The sequence below is a fragment of the Ips typographus genome, linkage group LG9 (assembly GCF_016097725.1).
Source record: "Ips typographus isolate SLU linkage group LG9, UJ_Ityp_2.0, whole genome shotgun sequence".
NCBI lineage: Eukaryota > Metazoa > Arthropoda > Insecta > Coleoptera > Curculionidae > Ips > Ips typographus.
Genome location: NC_138430.1, coordinates 978987 through 1002392, shown reverse-complemented (window position 1 = coordinate 1002392; position 23406 = coordinate 978987). Strand labels below are relative to the sequence as shown.

The 23406-nt window shown below is 34.7% G+C and overlaps 1 protein-coding gene across 1 annotated transcript; it reads left to right on the top strand.

Moving 5' to 3' along the window:
• The first annotated feature begins 591 nt into the window (after nucleotides 1-591).
• LOC145733532 (uncharacterized) lies at nucleotides 592-22666 on the top strand. Its single transcript, XM_081986394.1, has 9 exons — nucleotides 592-859; nucleotides 8224-8493; nucleotides 9379-9514; nucleotides 14407-14541; nucleotides 14599-14792; nucleotides 18151-18368; nucleotides 18425-18669; nucleotides 22021-22144; nucleotides 22201-22666. Exons 1-9 carry the CDS (start codon nucleotides 626-628, stop codon nucleotides 22610-22612), a joined length of 1968 nt encoding a protein of 655 aa, XP_081842520.1. The 5' UTR covers nucleotides 592-625; the 3' UTR covers nucleotides 22613-22666.
• The last annotated feature ends 740 nt before the right edge of the window (nucleotides 22667-23406 follow it).

Sequence of the window (23406 nt, the reverse complement as noted above, 5' to 3'; positions counted from 1 at the left end):
CAGCTAGGGATTTAATCAGTATAAAACTGCTCTCATTGGTCGAACTAGAAAGGTTTATTGAATTTTATTGGCTGCTAGTACAATGAGGGAAATCATCAGTATAAAACGGCTCTCATTGGTCAAACTAGACAAGTTCATTGAATTTTGTTGGTTGCTAGAACAATAAAGGAAGTAACCCATAGTATTGCCGCTCACTATATTACAACTAACCCATCACTTAACCAAGCTGAATAAATTTTATTTTGGAGAAAAAAGATGATACTAAACTACATGCTAATTCACTTAATTATCTACTACTAAATACCTTTAATTTAAATATGGGTCGGGGTATTACCCTTATAATTTAAAAGTTTAAAGAACCAAGATATTAATTTTTGATCAATATAGTTTTCTGCACTATTGTGGAAAAGTAACTTTGTTGCACTGCAGCAGAAAAGTGAATTTTTTTACTGAATCATAAAACTTGGTTATTTTATCATTTTTACGATAAGTTTAGCCAATTTTATTACTTACTAAATTAACGCTTATCTTGTTTATTTCAAATATTATTGTAGAGGGGTAGCCTCCGGTGTAATATAAATTAAGCGCAATTTTAAATTCGTCCAAACGGGCAGCGTCGCGCAAAATGTATTGCCTATATTTCCTTGTTATTTCGCTAGTGTTATCACAGTTATTATCTTTGAGTTGCGCGTATAAAAATGCAACATGGTTGCAAGTCGACGAGATAAGATACAACTTTTTGGAAGTAGAGAATTCTCTATGGAACTTAACGGTAAACGGTTTGCTGAGGAAGAGAAAGGAGAAAGGAGAAATGTATCTGATAAAGAAATTCGGCGAGATTGACCATCAATTACAGAAGGTTAGTGGTTTTAATATAAAACACTTTTCGTATTTCTCTAAATCGCAGATCTGTTCGTAGTTTGTGTCTGGTCCGAGCTGCTTTTTGTAACCAATCACAAACTACCCACTGTGCTCGATTTACCATTAAAATTTGACAAGAAATATACGTTAACTTACATACAAGGTGGTCTAAATTGATTGTAGAATACTTGCCTGTTCACCATTTTGAAATAGTTGTTTGAAAATTTTTTAAAATTTTTAAAATAACCTATGCAAAATTAAAATAAATGTCCGGACAAACTTTTCTTAGGAAAAAGTATCGGTTGTCACATGTGCCACCTCAAAATGCATTAAAATTACAGCCTAAAGAAATTTGAAGCTGTCAAACTTTTCGATTGGGTTCAAATCTGTCCAGATTATTGTAGACACAATGTAGAGGGTGGTCACTTTTCGGTTGGTTTTTCGGGGGTACAGAGCAGATGGTAATAGAACAAAAAGTGAGATGCGAGGTGTTGCGATCTCGAATTTCGAGTTTAGTTTGCTGGTCCAATCAAAATTGGCCTGTCGTCATTTGTTTCGGAAATACAAAGGATTTTTGGGAATTGGCTATATTCGATTATTTCAGATATCTCAGCTGTCATTTATGTTAGCAGAAAACTGAGAACGGCCACTTAAAGGGTTTGTTACATAAATTTCATTGGCGTAGTCAATTTTTGTCTAAAATCTTTAATTTTGTATTTGTAGACTTATCACTTTTTTTCTTATACACGGGGTTTCTAAATTTGTCACAAACTGTAAGGAGAGGTGGTATATCCAACAATATGACAAAAAGTTTATCTAAACATATCTTCTTAAATGCCCTTTCTTCAAGATACAGGGAGTCGATTTTGGTGTAAGTCGATTAATTTTGCATAAAGCAGTGGCGGAGATATTGATGTTGACAATGTTTTGTTTGCCACTTTTAAGTCACTGAGCAAATAGATGCTACTTTTCTAAAGCATGGGAGTGTTATATACAGTGTGTCGATAAAGTATGGAATAAATTCGGTTACAATTCAGCCACCCATCATTCAGAAAAATGCTCGGACAAATATGTTATTATTTTTAAATGGGCATTTTTTGAGAAAAAAATTAAATATACAGGGTGTCCCAAAATTGAGATATGACCTTCGAGTTGGCATTTGCAAATGGGAAACCCCATTTTTTTCAAGTTCTGGGTATTTTTCATGTAGCATATCCTATGTCGATATTCAGCTGTTTTCGAGAAAATAACAGTTGAAAAATATAACATGTTTTAATGAAAATATTGTTTAATAACAAAAAACAATAAATTAGTTAATTAAATGTTCAAACTGAAACCCCTCTTGTGCCTGGAATTATCCCAAACGATCGATAAAATCACGCTGGACCCAATTTATGGTTTCTTGACTAATGTTGCCCCACTCTCTTCTAATTCTAATTTTTAAGTCGTCAATTGATTCAGGTTTAGTTTAATAAACAAGATTTTTGAGATGGCCTCACAAAAAAAATCCCAAGGATTGAGATCAAGGGATCTTGAAGTCCATTCAATTGATCCACGCCATTCAATCCATCTGTTGGGAAATGCTACATCGTTAAGATATTGTCTGACTTGTATTGCATAATGTGGGGATGCACCATCCTGCTGTAATGAGGTAACGAGGGATATAATAGTCGCGGGAAACTTGAAGAATACTAATATGTGGATTTACTTCCACAGATAATAAAACAGTTCGTTTTTCGTCTTCGTTTATCGCAGAAAGTTTATTTTTTTACTTATTTTCTACAGAACGTGTATCTCAAAACTTCCTTTCAATTTTACTAACTACTGACTGGTTTATTCTGGCTTTTCTTCTGGATATTTGTTATAAAACACACACCTCATGTTGAGTTCGCACTCTATCGCCATGCCCAATTATCATCAGAATTTCAATTCTTTGTGTTGTTGATAAACGCATTGTAATATTATTATTTGTTTGAAATAAAGTCACCGACAAAGCAATCAGACAAATTAGGAACTTCAAAATGAATGAGAATGGCATTGCTATAAAAATTTAAAAAAAAACAAACCTTGTGACAATAAACTAAACACCAGTCCGATGGGTACGGTGGAAGTTTTTTTTCAACATTTTAGAAAACAAATGTATATCGACATAGGATATGCTACATGAAAAGTAGCAAGAAATTGACGTAGTATGCAATAAAAAATGGGGGTTCGTATTTGAAAATGTCAATTGGAAGGTCGTATCTCAATTTTTGGACACCCTGTATATCTAATTTTTTTTTTCAAAAAATGTGCAATTAAAAATGATAACATGCGTATCCGAGCATTTTTTTAAAGTTAACTCCCTAAATTTTAATCGAATTTATTCCATACTTTATGAAAAACTGCTTTTGATAATTTTTCAAAAAACTGACCATTTTTGAAGTAAATTGAAGGTTATGATCAAAAACGATTGATTTTACATAACGCAGGGGCGGAGATTTTGTGGTTTAAGAGGTTTTTTGCCCCTACATCACAATAAAAATTAGTGCTTTAGAAACGTTCTCTCAAGCTTTGGAGTTTTCTACGTCAAAAAATATTTTCCGTAACTTTGCAAAAAACCAACAACAAAATTGGTTTTTAACAAAACGACATTTTATGACTAAAAAACATGAAACTTAAAGAAAAACAGTTTAATGAATTGGAAACATTTATATCATAAAAAAAGTTAGGGGTCTTGTGAACAATAACTAACCACGAATTTACTACGACGAGATGCTTTGTCCGCTGTTGCCATCTAAGTGATCAGTCACTTGGTTAGCATAGGTTCACCTAGCATTTTTTTTTAATAATATTTAAAAAATAACCATTACAGCATAACCATGTTTTTGATTACTCTATGTGATCGGCCACTAGGTTAGCATAGGTTCACATATTCTCATATTCATTCTTTTTTCAAAACACTTCTACAATTTTTAAGAATGATGTAATATTTGATTTCAGACTACGCGTGCGATTTGGCAACAGCGCAGACGAACTTTCCAAATCAGCTGATCAAATTCCACAAAATGCATGTAAAATTATCGATTTTTTGAACGATTTTGTGACAAAAATTGTGGATCGTTTGCATTTTTTCTTTTTTATCTGTACTATATAGGACGTAACCTAACCCAAAAAAAAAAATTGACTCAAAATTCGTGGTTAGCTATTCTTCACAAAACCCAAAAGTTAGATTTTGATACGTTTTATAAAGATTGAACTTGATAATATATTATTAACAGTTACCCTTATAAAATGCCATTTTCTTCAAAAACGATCGGTTTTTTGAAAAATTATTATTAAGTTTTAACGTAGAACGCTCCAACGCTTTAGAAAACATTTATAAAGCATCCATTTTCCAGTGGCGTAGAAGTTAAAGGCAACAAAACATTATCAACCCAAAATCTCTGTCACTGCTTTATACAAAATCAATCAATTGACACAAATAATGATACGGGGTAGACTTTAAAAAGTGCGAGAATTCAAGTTCCTAATTAAAAAATTTATCTTGTTATTCTGTCTAAAATTAGGGCAAGTTTGTATTATGTTACTTCTTTAGAAAACTGATACTTTCTGAAATAATCACAAATAAACGATTTTTATCCCTCAAACGCCTAATATACCGTTTCGTGATTATTAATGGTAAAGTAAGCTGTACATTTCATATCGCGTTACAATATCACTTTGACTTTCTATCAAGCGAATTTGACCATTGGTTACAATATTACTTTGTTCAATTACGTCATTGTGACGTAAAATTTGCCGTCTTTAACATGTCAAACATATGCACCGCCTACTTTGATGTTATTCAAGCAAAACTGAAATAGCGAAGAACGCTTATGTGTCATCGAAATTCTTTTATTTGTGTTTATTTCAAAAAGTATACATTTTTCAAATAGGCACCATAATACAAACTTGTCCTAATTCCACACGGGAATCAGACTAAATTTTAAAAATACAGGTGTTTACCATTTAGAGATCTTGACTTTAGTAGCTTATTAAAATTCATTTTTTAAGGTCAATTTTTGACCACCACGTATTTTTAACGTTTTTATGCATCCAACTTCGTTTAACAACACAAAACATAATACCCGAGAAAAAAACGTTTTCTGAAATGTGAAAATTACAATGGTTTTAGGTATTACAAATGTACAATTTTACATAAAATGTAAATAATAATAAATATCTCAGAAAGGGATACAGATGGGTAAATGACAATGAATGAAATATGTCTAGAATTTGTTGTAGGATTCAAAGAAGACTGGATTTTCCACACTGGGGTAGTTTTTTAAAAAAGTATATTTTTATGCCAAAAGTGGCTTAACTGTGTGTGAAGATGAATGCGGATTAAATCTTTTTCCGAAACGATTTATTAGCGCTAATAAATCCAGGACAGCTGAGAAGCCCCGAAAGGGGTTTAATAAGGATACTAACTTACCCCCAGGTAGCATTATGTTGGGAATTTATTCCCGCTTTATGGAATTATGACCGAGAAATAATGGCTTGCATTATACGGTGAAGTTCTGGCCAAGGTTGTTTTAAAAGCCCTGTATTTTTTCGTCTTGAAGGGTTGAAACGAACGTAAACCGCCTTTAAAAGCTTAAAAGCCTTAAAAACAACCCTCGAAAAGGATGGGTGGACTAGGAGAAATTTGCTGCCCGCCCATCACTTAACGTACACTTCGTAAATCACCTAGGAAACGAAAACGAACAGCGTCCACTGTTTCGTGTTTGTTGTCCCAGGTATTTTTGCCCGAAAAGCAGTTGCCCCTAATTGATATATGGAACTGTAGGGACAGATTCGTTCCCACCCCCCCAGACTCTATCGATCCAAGAAGGCGCCCACGACCTCTTTTATTTTAAAACCCGTTCAGCTTGGGAAACGTTACCTAAAATGCCAGTACAACCCTGACATGTCACTAAAACAATCCATGCAAATTATCCCTACCGTGGTCTGATTTAAAGCCGACCACACGCAGAACTCTTAATAACGACCACATGCCGGTAATCAATTTAATGCCGAGGCCATAAATATCGATAAAGCCGAGTCCCAGGTGGGGGACAAACTGCACCAAGTAGTACAGGGTGATTGATTGAATTTTGACCACCCCCTTAACTTCCATAATTTTGATTTTAGCAAAAAACGTTAAATACAAAACTAGAAGATATTTAGGTCTACTTTATTTTTAGATAAACAGTTATTCTACAGGGTGTTCCAAATTTGAGTAACAAACCAAACTTATGTTTTTTTAAATAGAATGACCAACTTTTTATCCGATATTTGAATTCTACGTCAAATTCTAGGCCTAATTGATGTAAAATGTCTGTATCGATATTCAACTGTTTCCGCAGCAGCGTCCTTGATTGATTGAATTTTGACCACCCTCTTAACTTCTTTAATTTTGATTTTAGCAAAAAACGTCAAAAACAAAACTAGTAGATATTTAGGTCTACTTTACTCTTAGATAAAGAGTTATTATACAGGGTGTCCCAAATTTAAGTAGCAAACCAAACATGTTTTTTTTAAAAACAATGACTAACTTTTTAATCGATATTTTAATTCAACGTCAAATTCTAGGCCTAATTGATGTAAAATGTCTGTATCGATATTCAAATGTTTCCGCAGCAGCGTCCTTGATTGATTGAATTTTAACCACCCCCTTAACTTCCGTATTTTTGATTTTAGTAAAAAAACTAGTTGTAGCAACAGTTATAGATATTTGGGTCTACTTTTACTCTTAGATATACACATGTTATATTATTACTAATACACACAATAGTTATTATACAGGCTGCCCCAAATTTGAGTAACTAAATTAACCCTTAATCACATAGTCGAGGAAACATTGTTAAAGTAACAGATGCTGAGGAAACAGTTGAATATCGATACAGAAATTTTACATCAATTCCTAAAATTTGACGTAGACTGCAAATATCGGATAAAAAGTTAGTCATCGTATTTAAAATACATAAGTTTGGTATAATAACTGTTTATCTAAAAATAAAGTAGACCTAAATATCTACTAGTTTTGTATTTAACGTTTTTTGCTAAAATCAAAATTAAGAAAGTTAAGAGGGTGGTCAAAATTCAATCAATCACCCTGTACACTACAGGGTTAGCCACCCAAGCCGTTCATTAAAAGTTTATTAGAATTAATAGTTATTTATACAGCAAGTGACAACCATTTTTTATTCACAAAAAGAACAATTTAAGAGACACATTAAGTTCTTCGAGTGAATAAACAGGTTTACATCACGTGTTTTATACAATATTTTATTGAATTTAGAAGTTTTATATTAAAACTAACGAAAATTACAGTTCTATTAATTTGTACTTTTGTTGTATTTGACATTGATGTTTGTTTGTTTACATCTGTAAATAAGCAAATGTCGGAGTGATTCAAAATTTTTTATTAAATTTCGTCCTATTATTAGTCTATTATTTAACGCTTAGCAACAATTTAAAAAATTGTTTATTCACTAGATGTTTAAAAAAAATTTGATGATAACATATTAATTAAAATACTTCTTAATTAATTAATAAGTATTTTAAGTATTTTCATTGTTCTGTAATTGCTCCTAGTAAGAATGAGATAGGACAACACGGCTTGCATGTTCTTATCTTAACTTTTTAAGATCTGTCATTTGGTAACATTTGTTCTGTTCTTTGGTTATCAAGCCCTATAACCTCTCTGATCAGCCGTAATACGGCGAAACCGGTCAGAGGATTGGGATTGATAAACAAAACCGAACGATGTGGGATTAATGGGGCTGTTGCTAGATTTGGGAACGCCTTCTGTACTTTCTAACTCATAGAGTTGAGTACAGATGTCACCAGATGTTGCACAACACTCTCAACATACAGGGTGTTTTATTTAAAATAAGCTAGTAGGCATGCATTTCTGGTTAAACTGTACAGAAAGCATTGAATTTATTTTAATTCCAAAAAAAAACAAGTTTATTTATTAATACTAAAATTTCAAATTAAACCTTTAATGAGCGGTTTGAGTGGCTAACCCTGTAAACAGGGTATTTCATTCTTAAAAACCGGAAGTGCAAACTGCCGCCATAGACATTGGTATACTACCAAATTTTCAGAATTATAGTTAATACGGTTTTTACAGAAGGAATCACGGCTATTCATGATGGACCATCGTGTATTAAAGCTAACGGCTTATTATCTTGTCACCTATGACTTAAACACGCTTCCATTAAAACAAAAAAAGCAGTCGACTACCGCTTTTTTTGTTTAAATGGTTTATTATAACTGTAAACAATGACTGTATTTGTAAGTTGTATGTTTCACAATTAAAAACGTTATGCATATAAATAAACTTCTTTTCAGTTACCTTCGGACCTGCTTTTAGGGATGGATCCTCTAAAACGACGACCCAATTTTCTATTCCTCTATAATAACCTAGGCAACATTAACCTTAAATACACCAAGTTTAGACACTACCTCCAACAACGAAAGCTAGATTCACAGTACAAAATCTACAAAGAAGATATAATTTATGACGTTCTCAATAATGAGACTGGAATAAACATTTATATGTCAGCAATCTACAAGCTCGCTTATGGTCCACACAACAGCCTGTTCGATGACCTAATTGAAGCAAGTTTTAAAACAAATGGATGCTACACTATACATATACAGGGTGTCTAAAAAGTCTGGAATATTGCAAATATCTCGAAAACTGCTGATTTTATTTTTCTCAAAATTTGCGTTTTGTTAAAGTAAATAACAGCGCATGACGTGAGGGTGAAATGAGGTTCGCAAGTATACAGGGTCAGTCACAAAGTATACCAACTTTCTTAATTCAAACCTAACACACTGTATATTACTTCAGATTTTAAGAGTACTTATAAAGGCCAATTCAACGATATACGATTTTTATTTTTTTTTTGATTTTTTTTTTTGGATTTTTTTTTTTGATTTTTTTTTTTGTACCTGCCTATAACAATGATAGGTGTAACAATGACAGCTAACGTCAATATAATGTTAAATTAATTGGCAAATTTTCCTATTACTTAAAATGGTGTTTTTCAGTGAGATGAGAGAAGGAGTGAAGAAGGATACTTAAGATGTCAGTCTTTTCCTTCTCACTCAAAAACACCATTTTAAGTAATAGGAAAATTTGCCAATTAATTTAACATTATATTGACGTTAGCTGTCATTGTTACACCTATCATTGTTATAGGCAGGTACAAAAAAAAAATCAAAAAAAAAATAAAAATCGTATATCGTTGAATTGGCCTTTATAAGTACTCTTAAAATCTGAAGTAATATACAGTGTGTTAGGTTTGAATTAAGAAAGTTGGTATACTTTGTGACTGACCCTGTATACTTGCGAACCTCATTTCACCCTCACGTCATGCGCTGTTATTTACTATAACAAGACGCAAATTTTGAGAAAAATAAAATCAGCAGTTTTCGAGATATTTGCAATATTCCAGACTTTTTAGACACCCTGTATACTAAACTCAATTGTTGTTGTAGCGGAGGGGCTGGGACATATGGTTCGCCCTGTCACCGAGACAAGCGTATTATCATCTGTATAACTTGATATCGCTGAATGCACTTAAGGCCTACATTCTGGAACAGTTTGCTTACTTGGCGAGGAACTTAAATAAAGGTTTTGTAAAACAGATTCAAGAAACGTCAAGAAGAGCTGAGCAGTTCATCTTTTTTTGTTTTTGACGAAGAAAAGCTTATCCTTTTTTTAATGAAATTAATAGTTATTTACGGTACTAGTGTGATATGAGCATTTTTATGGTCACGAGTGGGAAGTATTGGCACGACAAGGTTGTAGACCGAGTTGTGGTGACCACCCCAGTCCATTAATTTACGACACTACACGCATAATGTACTATTTTCAAAGCCTTTCAGTACCCACTCAAAAAAACAATAGTACGGTACAATACTGTTACACTTTACTGGGTTCTTTTGATAATTGAGACTTTGAATAAACTCAACAGATATTATTTAAGAATTACACAATAATTTACAACACTACAACTCTGAACTCACTTTTAAACCACTAAAGTCACTTTTACCACTTTTTTCTACTTCGTTCTTTGCTTTATCGCGCCACTGTTATTTCACAACTCACTGTCCGCGCCATTATTCATGGTAGGAATGCGGCCTCAGATAAGGGGGTCAAGCAAGATTACTGCTTTTTACCTCCCCATCGGTGTAGACCATTAGGCCAGTATCAGCAGTTGCACCCCTACAAAAGCGAATTTTATCTCGCGCGCTGGTTCGAAGTCGACATTCGCTGGTTAAAAGTGCAACTGCTGTCCTGGCTGAGAGTACCCCCGCAGACTAGGAGCTCTTCTGCGCTCTTCTGTCCTCCTGGACGCTTCTTTCTTCATCGGCTTGGTCAATGTCGGGGAAGGTTTGCAAATTAAAGAGTAGACCTTCAGGTCGTTACCATTTCATTTACAAACCTTGGAAGGAGTTAGTCGGGTAGAAAGGAGGTGCCCCCCAATTTCTTGGGGGTGCCGGATTGAAACCAGAGCTTAGTCAGCACTAAGTTAGCTGCGGAGAGGTTTTACCCAGATTTTGAAAATAATTTCTCGCCATCCGGGGGGAAAACGTCTGTCGGAGTTGGTTTAGTCAAGTCTCATCTTCTTTTGAGTGGTTTGGTCTTCGCTGGCTTTACCTGTAAAAGAAAAAACATGATTAGTTTTTTAAATGGCGTGTTTTGCCAGATGTGCAAACATTGTGTTCATTAATCAGCACATTGTTTGCATTTGTTTCAAAACCGTGTTCAAAGTTGAAGTCATGTCCGGGTTGGGGGACACAATGTCCTCTGTCTTGGTTGGTGCTGCCGCCGCTGCATAGCTGGCTGGCTTGGGTCCTTTTCGTGCTTGTTGTTTGGTCAGGGTTTTCTTGCAGCCGCGGTAATTTGGAGGGTGTGAACCCCCGCAGTTTACGCACTTGTGCGGTTCTTCTCGTGCTTTCTTACACTCCGCTGTGTAGTGGTTTTCTCCGCACTTGACGCATTTGGCTTCTGCGGTGCAGTAGCTTTGCGTATGTCCAAATCTTTGGCAACGGTGACATTGGGTTTCACCGAGGTGTTGTCTTTGATGCTCCACCTTTACTACTAGGTGGCAGCATCGAATGATTTGGAATAGGATCCTTTTGTCTTCTTTTCTAGTTTTGACGAACACTAGTGGTAATGGCCTCTTGCCCTGTCTGCAGGTCATCGTATGAACGGATAGCTTTCAATCCCTGACTTTCGAGATCCTTAGTGACGTCATCAACGATGATGTTGGTCGGGACGCCCTTGATGACGGCCCTGGTAGTTTTGTCTTCGGGAAGTGCATACGTGTGGTATTCCTTCTTGATGTCGTTTAGGAGCTTAGTCAAGCTCCTATAATCCTTGCTGGGGGACGGTGTAATTGCCACTCCATTCATTGACATCTTGGCCGTTTAGTATTAGACCTTCTTGGCTTTAAGCTTATTGCAGATGGTTGTCCAGTCTTTTGCGTTTCTTAGAACTACTGGCGGTATCTCCTCTACTTTTTCGATTTTCTCCGTTTCCTTCGGAGGGTCTGTCACAGTTTCCGAAGTTGATGGATTGTTGTTAGTTTCCTCACTAATCTCCATCTCCTCCAGAGGTTTTGCGGTCTTTTAATCCGCCTTTTAGTCCTTTCGTCTTCTTTTAACCGTGGTAAACTCGTCCTCGTCGGTTTGCTTGGCTTGTCTGTCGGGCGTCTTTTTGATGGCAGCTATTACTGTCCGGAGGCTCGGTCGGTTTATAGGTATATATGTGTGGGTGATCGATTCTCGAACTTTCCTGTATGCACAGAATGTTCTTCCTATACGTCTAGTAGACGTTTATTGTATCGCGAACCTTCCATCCGATGCGCCTATCCAAGTTTAATGATACCGGGACATGTCCAAAAGTAGTTGTTTTTTAGATTTGCATTTTACATGAGGTTAAATGGGTTACTCTTATTTTAAGGTCTAGAGGGTTGAGACTTCGTAAGGGGGGTAAGTTGGGGACACCCCTGGGATGAGGTGTTGCCAAGTTGTGCACTTTTTCCCTAAATTTATGGAAATTCTATATTGTGACCCCTCGTTTTTCCCTAAATTTCAGCTAATCTTAATCTGGTTATGAGGCCTTTGTATCAATACTTTATCCACGAATAACACAGAAATTGGTCATTTTTAAATCTGAGTTTCATAGTGAGAGTTTTTCCCGCACTAGTGCGACAATAATTGTTTTCTTATACTCTTAGGGTGCTTTACGACACTAGTGCGGTAATAGTTATTTATACAAGTGACTTAAACCATTGTTTATAGAATATAAATAACTATTATGCAACAAATGCAAAAAGTTCATCTATGGACGCCTTTTTTAATGGACGATAATGAATGCAAAATCGTTTATAAATGAGTCCCATTAATGCATGATTTTTCAATTGTTTTACTTTAATGCGCGATTTTACCATAGGCAACCTAATACGCTCATCGTATAGTTCCATCCTTCTTTATTTGTATTAAACAGAGAGAAATAGACGCACATTATTTAGTTGACATCCACCATTACCGACAGAACTAACTGTCAATGTCAAGGGTGCCTATGATTTTGGTTTGCAGTGTCGCGTATACAATTGACAATTAGTTTTTATTCAAACTTTTTAAGATAATAAACGTTTATTATAGACTACAGTCGACGGTAAAAATTTTGTAACCAACTCTTATATTATTAAGTGATTAATAATTTCAATTGTACTACTAATTAAACCATTTCGATTATTAATCGCTTTCATTAATACACTTGTTGGTTAAATATCTATTATATCACTGAGAGATTAAAATTCCTAAAGTGCATAAAACGATTATAGAAAATGTTTTAACAGTAGAAGAAAAAGTTAGGGGCAAAATAAACATTGTAACCACAAAATCTCGACCGCTGCTTTATGTAAAGTGAATTGTACACTGCTTGTGCAGGGTGTTCGAATAAGCTGTACACGCGGCTGTTTCTCGAAAACTATACATAGTAGGGCTTCGGGAAAATAAATATGTCTAGTAAATGTGAAGACGAAAAATGCTGGAAATAATTTTCAGTTTTCCAAATCCATCACTAGGGTGCGTTTTGATACCACTAAAATGAAAAATACCCAAAAAATGAAAAGTTAAATGGAATAGTATATCAAAAATACGATAAACGTAATTGCCTGTTCTCGACAAACAATTTTGCTATTTAACTTTTCTTTCTAGCTCTTCATATAAAGTGATCGGGATGGAAAACAAAAAATGCTTCGATATGAAACGGAGTTGTGTATACTAATTACTGCCATTATAACCACCGCATTTGGAACATATAGTAATCTTCTTTAAAATTTTAATTATTATCTTATTTATTATCAGTAATTATCTTATTTATTATCAGTAATGTAATGTTTAGAACTGTAACAAAGCTTTTTAGTTTTTTTACCGACTTTTCCTGATATCTCGTGTTACAGAAGAGATAGAGAACTGCAGTGTTCACACCACGATAGATAAATCGATATTTTATTTGTATACCTCGGCCGTGAAGTGGTATTTTTTTCGAATGAAAGAAAGTTTGAAGTCCGAGGGCGTCTTACGGCCGAGGACAACAATCTTGAGGGCGAAAAAATTATTTCACGGCCGAGGTGAACACAAAATTTTTTGATCAAACGATATCCACTTAGCAAGCAATCACGGTGACGTTTATTGCCGGGCATGGCACGTTAAAAAATAAACTCACTCTTGACAGAAATATTTTCCGTTTGTTTTTCATATACGCGGAAATGAAATCGGGAGACAAAGATTGATGTACTATGGGTGGGTGTACTACTGTGAACGGTGCACACAGTGGTAACATAGAAGAAATCATACCCAGCAACCATAAGCGTAGACGGTGGCATAGTGATTGTTAATTTAATTTTTTCCTTAAGGTTTAAACCTCTAAACTTTGAATAAAATAATAATGCTAATATCAATAAAATAATTTAATTATTTTACGAGTAGTATACATGGAATCAATATTGTTAGCTCTGACAATTGTAATAACATAATCGTTAAGCATCTAGTGTGCGACATTGACGTTTAAAGTTCAAATCTATCTATTACCAGTAAAAGTTTAATTGTTCTTTGTTTTCAGTTTTTTTTTTAAAGAATTTATATTTTTTGGGAAGTGACCAACATAATCTCAATAAATTATATAAATTAAAAAAAAAGAGATCTTCTTATTGAGCAATTCAAATATGAGGTATTTCATTTAAAATAATCAAAACATATATCAAAAAAGTGACCAGTGATTAAGATATGTCAATTTTGACATCAGATTTTGGCGATTCAGGAAAAACACTGCAACTTTGCTAATTTACACTATGCTGTCAGATCAAAACTAACGGATTGAGCTATTGTGAAAAATATATACAATCATCCTGTACAACCTAGGAAAGTACTAGTGTGGTATTATCTTTCTCGATTTGCTCATTTTTCACTTTTTTTTTATCCTGATTATTATAAGAACTAAAATTCTAGGACACTTTGTGCAACAGTCAGAAAATGCCCGCAAAATGTTTGAACAGAACACCTTAAATGTTTACCAGCAATTGATTAAGACCGAGTGGCACTCGTATCAACTCATTACGAGCAATCCTAGTACTTTTATCAAAGGTTAAATGAATAATTTTTTAACAAAATTACCGTTAATACTGTATTTCTAAATCAAAGGTACAAACTACGACGAGTTTACCAGATTGGTGCAAGGCCGTATCGAACAGGAAAATGAGTTGCACCCGAAAGGGTTCTGCCATGAAGACTGCAATGCTTATTCTTCAGACGAACTATATCATCGTCCTTCTTGTCCCGGTGGCAAACTTTATAATTGCTTTTTCTATGATACGTATTTGGAAGGATGCTTATCGGTGAGTAATTAGTAGCCTTTACGTTAAACTGATTTAAACATTCACTCTCAATTGTAATAATAAATTACATACAATAAGTAACGTCCTATTACAAAAGGAGAAATTGAAGTAATAATGAAATAATGATAGTTTCAGAGGGGAAGTCAGAAATCTCCCTAAAAGTTTGCGTTCACTTTTTTCATATTACATACTGTTACACTTACTGGTTTCTTTTTTGATAAGTGAGACTTTGAATCAACTCAACAAACTTTATTTACCAATTACACAACAATTTACAACACTAGAGATCAGTTGTTAAACCACTAAAGTCACTTTTACCACTTCACTACTTCGATCTTTGCTTATCGCGCCACTGTTATTTCACAACTGACTGTCCGTCGGCTCGGTCGGTTTATATACCAGGTGTCCAAAAACACCCTGGACATAGGAGATTAACATGGGAAAACGGTTTTGATTTTTTTACGCCTGTACGGTTGATTTGATTGAAAAATCGTATTAATGAAAGTTGTAGTACCTATCACGGACTAGTTTTTTGTATTTTTTTGTCGTAAAACACGAACAAAAATGAGGAAATTTAAACTTTTAGCCTGCACTCTATAAGCGGTTGTCGAGCAGCGGATAAACAGGTCATTGTTGATGATACGGTTGCTTTATTATTTAAAAAAAAATCCTTTATGGATTGGATTGTTAAATCTCACTTTGGTTGCTGGACGGAATAAGTTATGGTGTTGTTTGCCTTCATTACTTTTCGTTTTCAATTCAATTCAGTTACTTCAAGTCTCAATGTGAATGTAATGTAAGTAGTACATGTTAGCTTTGCCGCTTCCTTCAGTGACCTTTTAATATGACGTAAAAAGGATCATTCTTTGTTGTTTTACCAAAATGTTATAATATAGAGCTAGAATACTTGCTTATTATGTGGTAGTCACTGCTATGGCTGTGTGTTATTGTTTTTAAACATTTGGTAGGACACAGATTTTATTTAGGTTAGGTTGTAATGCATTTGACAGTTAAAGATTACCACGTTAGAGAGATATTGCAACTTAGTAGCAGTTCGTGAGTTCGAATAATAAACGAAAAACATTTATAATTATAACATATATTGTTATTATTATTATTCCAGTTTTGAAACTAATGACACAGAAACCGGAATAAATATGTTATAAAAGTAAATGGGGAAATATACAGGGTGTCCCACGACGAAAGACATCGATTGATATTGGAAAAAGTAATAGTACACATAGGAAGGTTTTGAAAATTTGGCAGGATACTGATGTGGGCATGCCCAATCTAACTAAAATATTTTCAGGATGGTTGCACTTCCGTTTATACCGGAAGTCGATCACAACTTTCTTATTTTAAATAGAACACCTTATATATTAATAATTGTGAAATAAAGATATTTATTATTATTATTATTATTATTATTATTATTACATATTTGGATTCCTCACAAAATTCCGACCAACTTTTGTGTACCATACCCTATGCCTATCTCTAGCCTTTTTCGAAATATTTGATGTTTTTCTAAAAAAGTGACAGTTGCAACGCTCAACATATTCTTGTACTCTGTCAAAACCGTATTTCATTTTGCAATGAAACTTTGGGTTATTGTAAATAAAGGATCGTTTTATCAAACTGAGGGTGCGTAATGACTCATTTGTATACAGGGTCGTCAAAAAAAAATCATAAACTTGCCACTAAAGAAAATGAAAATTTTCAAGTTTTTTAAATAGAAACCCACATTTTTTATGACGGAATCGTTTTGAGCATTAACAATTACTATACGTTTCAATTTACTTGCCTATACCTAAATCCAACCCATTTCGTTTTATTTGAGAATAAACATTTTTTTATTAGGCTACATGGTTGGGATTAGCTGGTACTCTAGTTGGTCATGCTTTTGACACACGGTGATGTTGGAGACCTGCAGGGCATGTTAATAACACTAGTTTTGAGTGTTTTGACAACTGAAAATACGCCGTCGCGGTTACGTTATTCAAACCAAGATTACTTAAATCTGTTTATTATTTACGGAGATCGTGATAAAGTTGTGAGTAGAACATATGAGGTATTTGCCGCTAGTTATCCAGAAAAACGAAAGCCATCACCAAAAGCTGTCAAGCAAATAATCCAAAAGCTCAATTCAAAGGATCTTGAAAAAACATAAATTTTACCCTTTTTCATTTAAATTAGTGCAACACTTAAAAGAGGTTGACTTTCCGAAGAGAGTGGTTTTTAGTGAGTTTTTGCTGACTAGTCACTATGGAGAAGAATTGTTTTTGAATAATATTATTTAGAGCGACGATGCCAAATGTTCAATAGACATAATTCACACTACTGGTGTGACATAAATCCACACGTAATTTGAGAGAGAAATTTTGAAGAAATCTGGAGTTTTAATAATAAAAAATCTTTATTCTCAAATAAAACGAAATGGGTTGGATTTAGGTATAGGCAAGTAAATTGAAACGTATAGTAATTTTTAATGCTCAAAATGATTCCGTCATAAAAAATGTGGGTTTCTATTTAAAAAACTTGAAATTTTTCATTTTTTTTTTAGTGGCAAGATTATGATTTTTTTTTTTGACGACCCTGTATACAAATGAGTCACTACGCACCCTCAGTTTGATAAAACGATCCTTTATTTACAATAACCCAAAGTTTTATAGCAAAATAAAATACGGTTTTGACAGAATACAAAAATATGTTGAGCGTTGCAACTGTCACTTTTTTGGAAAAACATCAAATATTTCGAAAACGGCTAGAGATAGGCATAGGGCATTGTACACAAAAGTTGGTCAAAATTTTGTGAGGAATCCAAATATGTAATACTATAGGGTGTTCTATTTAAAATAAGAAAGTTGTGATCAACTTCCGGTATAAACGGAAGTGCAACCATCTTGAAAATATTTTAGTTAGATTGGGCATGCCGACATCAGTATCCTGCCAAATTTTCAAAACTCTGCTATTTATACTTTTTCCAATATCAATCGATGTCTTTCGTCGTGGGACACCCTGTATAGGAATTTTCTAATACCAAGTTAGGTAACTAGTTATAATTCAGTCGATGAATTCACAACACTGGTAGAAAATTTTGGCCCACTTGATATTTTTTTCGTTTTTGTTTTCAATCCCGCGCATGCAATTATCTATGCTTCTCTGTCCGATAGACGGCTTTCTATAGTCGATTTTCGGTTTATCACACCTGTATAGGAATTCAATAATAAGAATTCTCTAAACTGTTAAAAAATTAACCAATATTCCTGTAATAGAATCTCCTCGATGACTTACCTACGTGAATTATGGCTCTCACAGAAAAATCGGTGAACAAACTATTATTACTGTTTCTTTTCAGGGTTCAGCGAGTAGAAGATATGACTATATACGATCGGAAAACACTGGTAAAGTCTTAGGACGATATGGCTCTTGCAATAACAAAACTTATTTGAGGTTTTGGAGCTGGTGGATATTCTTTCGATGTGACTATTGCCTATGTCTGTGTGATGAATCAGGACCGAATTCGGACCGATATATCAGTTTGAGATCTGTGAAATCAGATGTAAAACATAACATGTAAACGAATCGCATTGCCAAATTTGCGCTGTTATTTATCAGTGTAAAAATTTTAGGGTTGTTACGGGACTCAGATTTGTTAAATACAATCGTATTTTGCACCTGCAAATCCAGGAAGGCAAACTGATACCCTACGGGCAAATTGACCAGGCCAGTGTGCGTTGGAAGCCGGTGGACAACTTTAAAATCACTGACTATGGAGTGGCACGTAATAGAGATTATTTTGAAATGGATAGCACAAACAATCGAATGACTCTTAATGAACCAACGGCCTACGGGCTAAATTTTCACGTAGTGACAGGTGAGCTTTACAATGGTTTTACTCATGTGTCTGCAAATCTAATAACCATTAATGGTCGTAATGGAAGCACTAATAACCTACTGCTTGTTTCGGGAGTTTTTCATAGATTGCTACATATGATAACGCCGCATTATTTTGATTAAAATATTTTTTGTTTAAATAGACGTGAAGTACTCACTTCACGTGTTGCCTAGCGGCCGTGAAATTCACAATTATGGTCGGTGTCAATAGTAAAGGCAGAAAATGTAAAATATAAAAAAAAAGTAAATTAATAATCACTGTGACGTCTATTGTTATGGTTGCTGGTTATGATTTCTCGATGTAACCATTGTGAAAAATGTGCCGCTTATTTTAACTAAAAGAGTACAGGATTTTGTTTGCACGCTTTCATTTTTCAAGTGAAATTGTTTCTGATAGGAATCAGTTTAATATTTGAAGTCCCATTAACAATGCATAACCAACAAACATAAGAAAAAACTTTTATTTTCAACCAGGTATGTAATAACGTTATTTCTTATGTGTAAACCAGGTGGAAAGATGAAAATTACCTGCTTTTACTTTCCACCCGGGTGAATGTCAATATGCGTTTTGTTTTATCTGGGCTTACTTGTTATAGTTAAGAGACTGTGCCGCTCTCTCTGCAACAGCTCGCAGCTCTGGTAATGATGAGTAGCATATGCGTCTTCAGAAATCTCCAAGTTAAAAACACTTTAAGAAACGTTTTAACTCAAAATATTAAAGACAGAATAACATAATAATGACGTTGAACAGATTGTAAACAAATCACCAGTCGTTTATTGTGGTTGAAGTCATAACTACTCGTACACCTATACTACCTTATTGTGAGAGACTATTAGCAATCAGTATTTTAACTGAATGATTTATTAGAAGTTCGATGAGATTTTGATAAATGGTTGAAAATAAAATAGTATACAAACCACGGTAGACAGTTTAATTTCTGTCTCGAGATAAAGTTAACTACCTAATTTCTCGACAGAAATCAAACACTTTCCACCTGAGTATGTAATATACTATTTCGGTAATTGTTAAACCTTTTTATTGATAAAAAATTAAGAACTTCGAAGTACATGTCGTTTGAACAACAAATTTTGTGTACACGTCGACTGTGAAATTCTTTTGTTGTCCTCAAGGTGGTTGTCCTCCGCCGTAAGACGACCTCGGACAAAAAACATTCTTTTGCCTGACAAAATGGTATTTCACTGTCTAGGTATACAATTGTATGGAGATATGTTTTATATGTTTGTTGAGATGAGTTACTCATTTCTTCTTTGCTAATTGGGTCTTCTGTCTCACCACATAAAATTTGTTTTTTTTTTCCATTTTCCCAACAAACCTTTTTTCTGTGGTGAGACAAAATTAAATCCAATTAGCAAAGAAAATAAAAATTATATTGTATGTACTGGGTAGCCAACTAAGAATGCGCGGTACTGTATCTAGAAATCCATAAATGATATGTTTGGCATGTTTTTCGGTGTAATGGCCGTTTATTAGTGCCAGTTGTCGAGCAAAGCTAAAGTAGATTTCTACATGTATATTAATTAGCTTGTTTTGTATTTTACTTGGTATTGACACTGCTCATAATATACATGTTTGAAACAAACAAACATTTTATTGTATAATATGGTCTAAAGAAATACTGTCACAAAGAAAATAAATCAAATTTATTTCACTTCAACGGAAACTTTAAAAAATGTGGAATTTATATTACTTGAGCGGAAACATTATAATTGTGGAATGCGGTTAAACGCAACTGCACGTATGAGGAAATAGCTAAACTATGCACCGGAGTGTGACCGGATGCTGGGTTGCAAAATATACGAAATATTTCCAAGTACCAAGGGTCGAAAGGTCGTGACGAGTTGTCGGATAGAGGAGACCAGGTCTTAGAGTTTTTTGATTGGTGGAACCAGTGTTTGGAATGCTATAAAAAGGAAGTTATACCCTAGAGAGGGGTTCATTCCAGTCAGCCCATATTAGCTGTGCACGACGTCGGAGACGGTAGAGCCCAGCTGACGACTCGGCTCGCGCCACAAAATGTAGTCGTCCCGAATTCTGCATTCCGCACCGGGTTCGTAAATTAATTAGTAAACCATTTCTATGACCAATCGCGACTGCCAAACCCTCCAGAAAGCTGTCCTCATAATGGTTTAACAAATGTAAGTATGGATTTATTATTGTAATATTTTGTGCATGTAAAAGATATTGTTTAAAATGCTACTTTTGGGAATTATGTTTGAATGTTTTTTGAATTAAATTATATTTTTCTACCAAGTGGTTTGATTCTACCTCTGAAACAAGATCTCAGTAAAGGCGTTTATTAAAGTAATAAACGCACGTCTCGTTTAACTTGTTGGGCCAAAAGGGCTTTACAATTTAAACGTGACAATACATCTAAAATATTAAGGAAGAAATTCCATTGGACCACAGCTTATAAGCCCGGATAACTTTTGTATTTCAGTTTTAACCGGCCGTGAAAGCCTTCATAGTCATTTAAAATATGTTCGTGATATCAACGTTGCCGATTCACATGAAATCAGTGACAACAACGAATTTTCGTTCGACATCTCTAGTAACTGTTGCTTTTTCTTGATCTGTTGCTTCATCTAGACAATTTTAATTCTAATCAGTTTCTGTATAAATTTTGTCGTTTTTGACATATTGACTATTAAACATTGGAATTTTCCATATTTGTAAGAGTATAACAGGTGAACGGTTGAAAATAGAGCAAAACCGTTTACATCTTCCTTTTTTTGAGTAAGATGATCTATCTTAAATAGTATATTCTATATTAAGAGCGGAAAGTATATATTTGCCGCTTGCACATGAAATTTGCAGCTTGAGGCGAAGCCGAACGCTGCAATCATGTAAAAGCGGCAAAAGTACTTTTGGCTCGAAATATAGACGATATTTTTTCGACGACTGCTGTGGGGTGGATTAGAAGGACAACTCACATCATTTTCGTCGCTCGAACTCATTGTCACCGATAAATCACTTTGACGGAATGTGGTTATTTCAAACAGGTATGTCAAGCGTTGTTATGGAAACGCCGAAAAAAGTTGGTGACTAGATTGTTAGTAGAAAGCGAAAACGCTCTAGAGCAGAAAATGATTCACTTTCTGCGCACGTGCGGCGAATGACCACTTTCTGCTTTGAAATGGAAGCGTACATGAGGTACTTTCAAAGTCAGTCGTCGAAAAATGATATTTTCAAGTTTTTAGTATTTTTTTTTTTCTGAAAATTTTTAAATTATGTACCGTTGTAACCTAGACCTCTAAAAAGTAAGATGGGAACATGTAAAACCTACTACTTTACGTTTTTTTACTCTTCTAGGGCTGAGTTTCTACTACATCGGCTGGCAGGTTCGCCTCAGAATCTACGTTACCCCTTTTGATTGGCGCAACGCCACTTTGTATACCAGTCAAACCCAGGAGATTTACAAACTTCACGAACAATGGTTTATTTGTTATACCTTTTAAAATAAATGATGTCACAAAATTATTTGGTTTACAGGATCGAGCAACCGGTTGATTTGGGCGTGCCAACTCGAACTAGCCAGTTATATTCGTATCATGGATGGAACACCAACTACGTGAAGTTTACGCACACCTCCTGGAGTGGCGACGCGGCCCAGACCACCATACCCTTCATAGATATGCAGTCAGTGTACAGCAAACCGGCGGTGCCTTTAAAGGGGGCCGGCATCTTCTACAAGGGTGGACATGGATACGGAGGTTTCGTTGCACCTATGATCAAGACCTACGAACATCTCAACCTTTTGTCTAGCAAAATGCCCACAATTCTATATCGCTTTAACAATTCCACCGTCAAAAAACCTATTCAGAAAAAGAGTCGCATTCCAAGCTCGTTAGGGGATCGTATATCTAAACGTGTACGCAACAAATTGTCTTCTTTGTTTGGCTAATTACTTGCATACGTTATGTTATGATAAATAAAGTAAAATGTTTATGGATTCTAATTAGATGACTTATTATAACTATACAGGGTGCAGTGTGGATTTGTGCGACCAAAATAAAAAAAGGAGAAATGAAACAAAAACAGCATCTATAAATGCCCGTACGTCACTGTCTTTATCACCATTATAACGCGAGGAGCAAGAAGGAAAACTACATTGGGTTTGTGTAATGTTAGTACTGCCTAATCTACACAATAAGCGTTCAAATTGGGCTTCCGTCAATGTTACAGTTCCTTCAGCTATTTTGTTATCGGTATTAGAACTTCTAAGCCAATAAGTATGCTCTGCAATTGGTAGGGAGAACCTCGAAAAACTCTTATTTGAAGAGCATATACACAGTCTTTTTAAATCTGACGAATAACAAGCGATGTGCACGAACAAACGTTAATTGCACGAACAGTTTTTTTTTTCACCACAAACTGAATTTTCGATGCACTGCTGCGGCCACGAAATGTTCAGCTTTTGCACAAATTGTTGTTCGATCTTGATTCCTAATTATTACTTGCAAACTGCCAAAAGTTCGAGTGCCACTTATTACAACAGAAATAAGATAGACTATAACTAAATTTCTACTGAAAAATAATTTTTTTTCGTAGGTTTTTAGGTTAACAAGTAATACGAACACCAAACGAATACATGTAAACGTAATCTCCTATGGTTTCTCGCTGACTGACTTGACCTCGGACTTGCACCCGCACCGTCGCACTACGCGATAGCGATACCAAACAAAGATGGGAGTATGT

Coding starts and splice junctions, on each gene's coding strand:
- LOC145733532 (XM_081986394.1), top strand. CDS start 626: ATGTATTGCCTATATTTCCTTGTTATTTCGCTAGTGTTATCACAGTTA. Junction 8,494..9,378: donor TGTTCGATGACCTAATTGAA/GCAAGTTTTAAA, acceptor TTGTTGTTGTAG/CGGAGGGGCTGGGACATATG. Junction 9,515..14,406: donor GGCGAGGAACTTAAATAAAG/GTTTTGTAAAAC, acceptor CTAAAATTCTAG/GACACTTTGTGCAACAGTCA.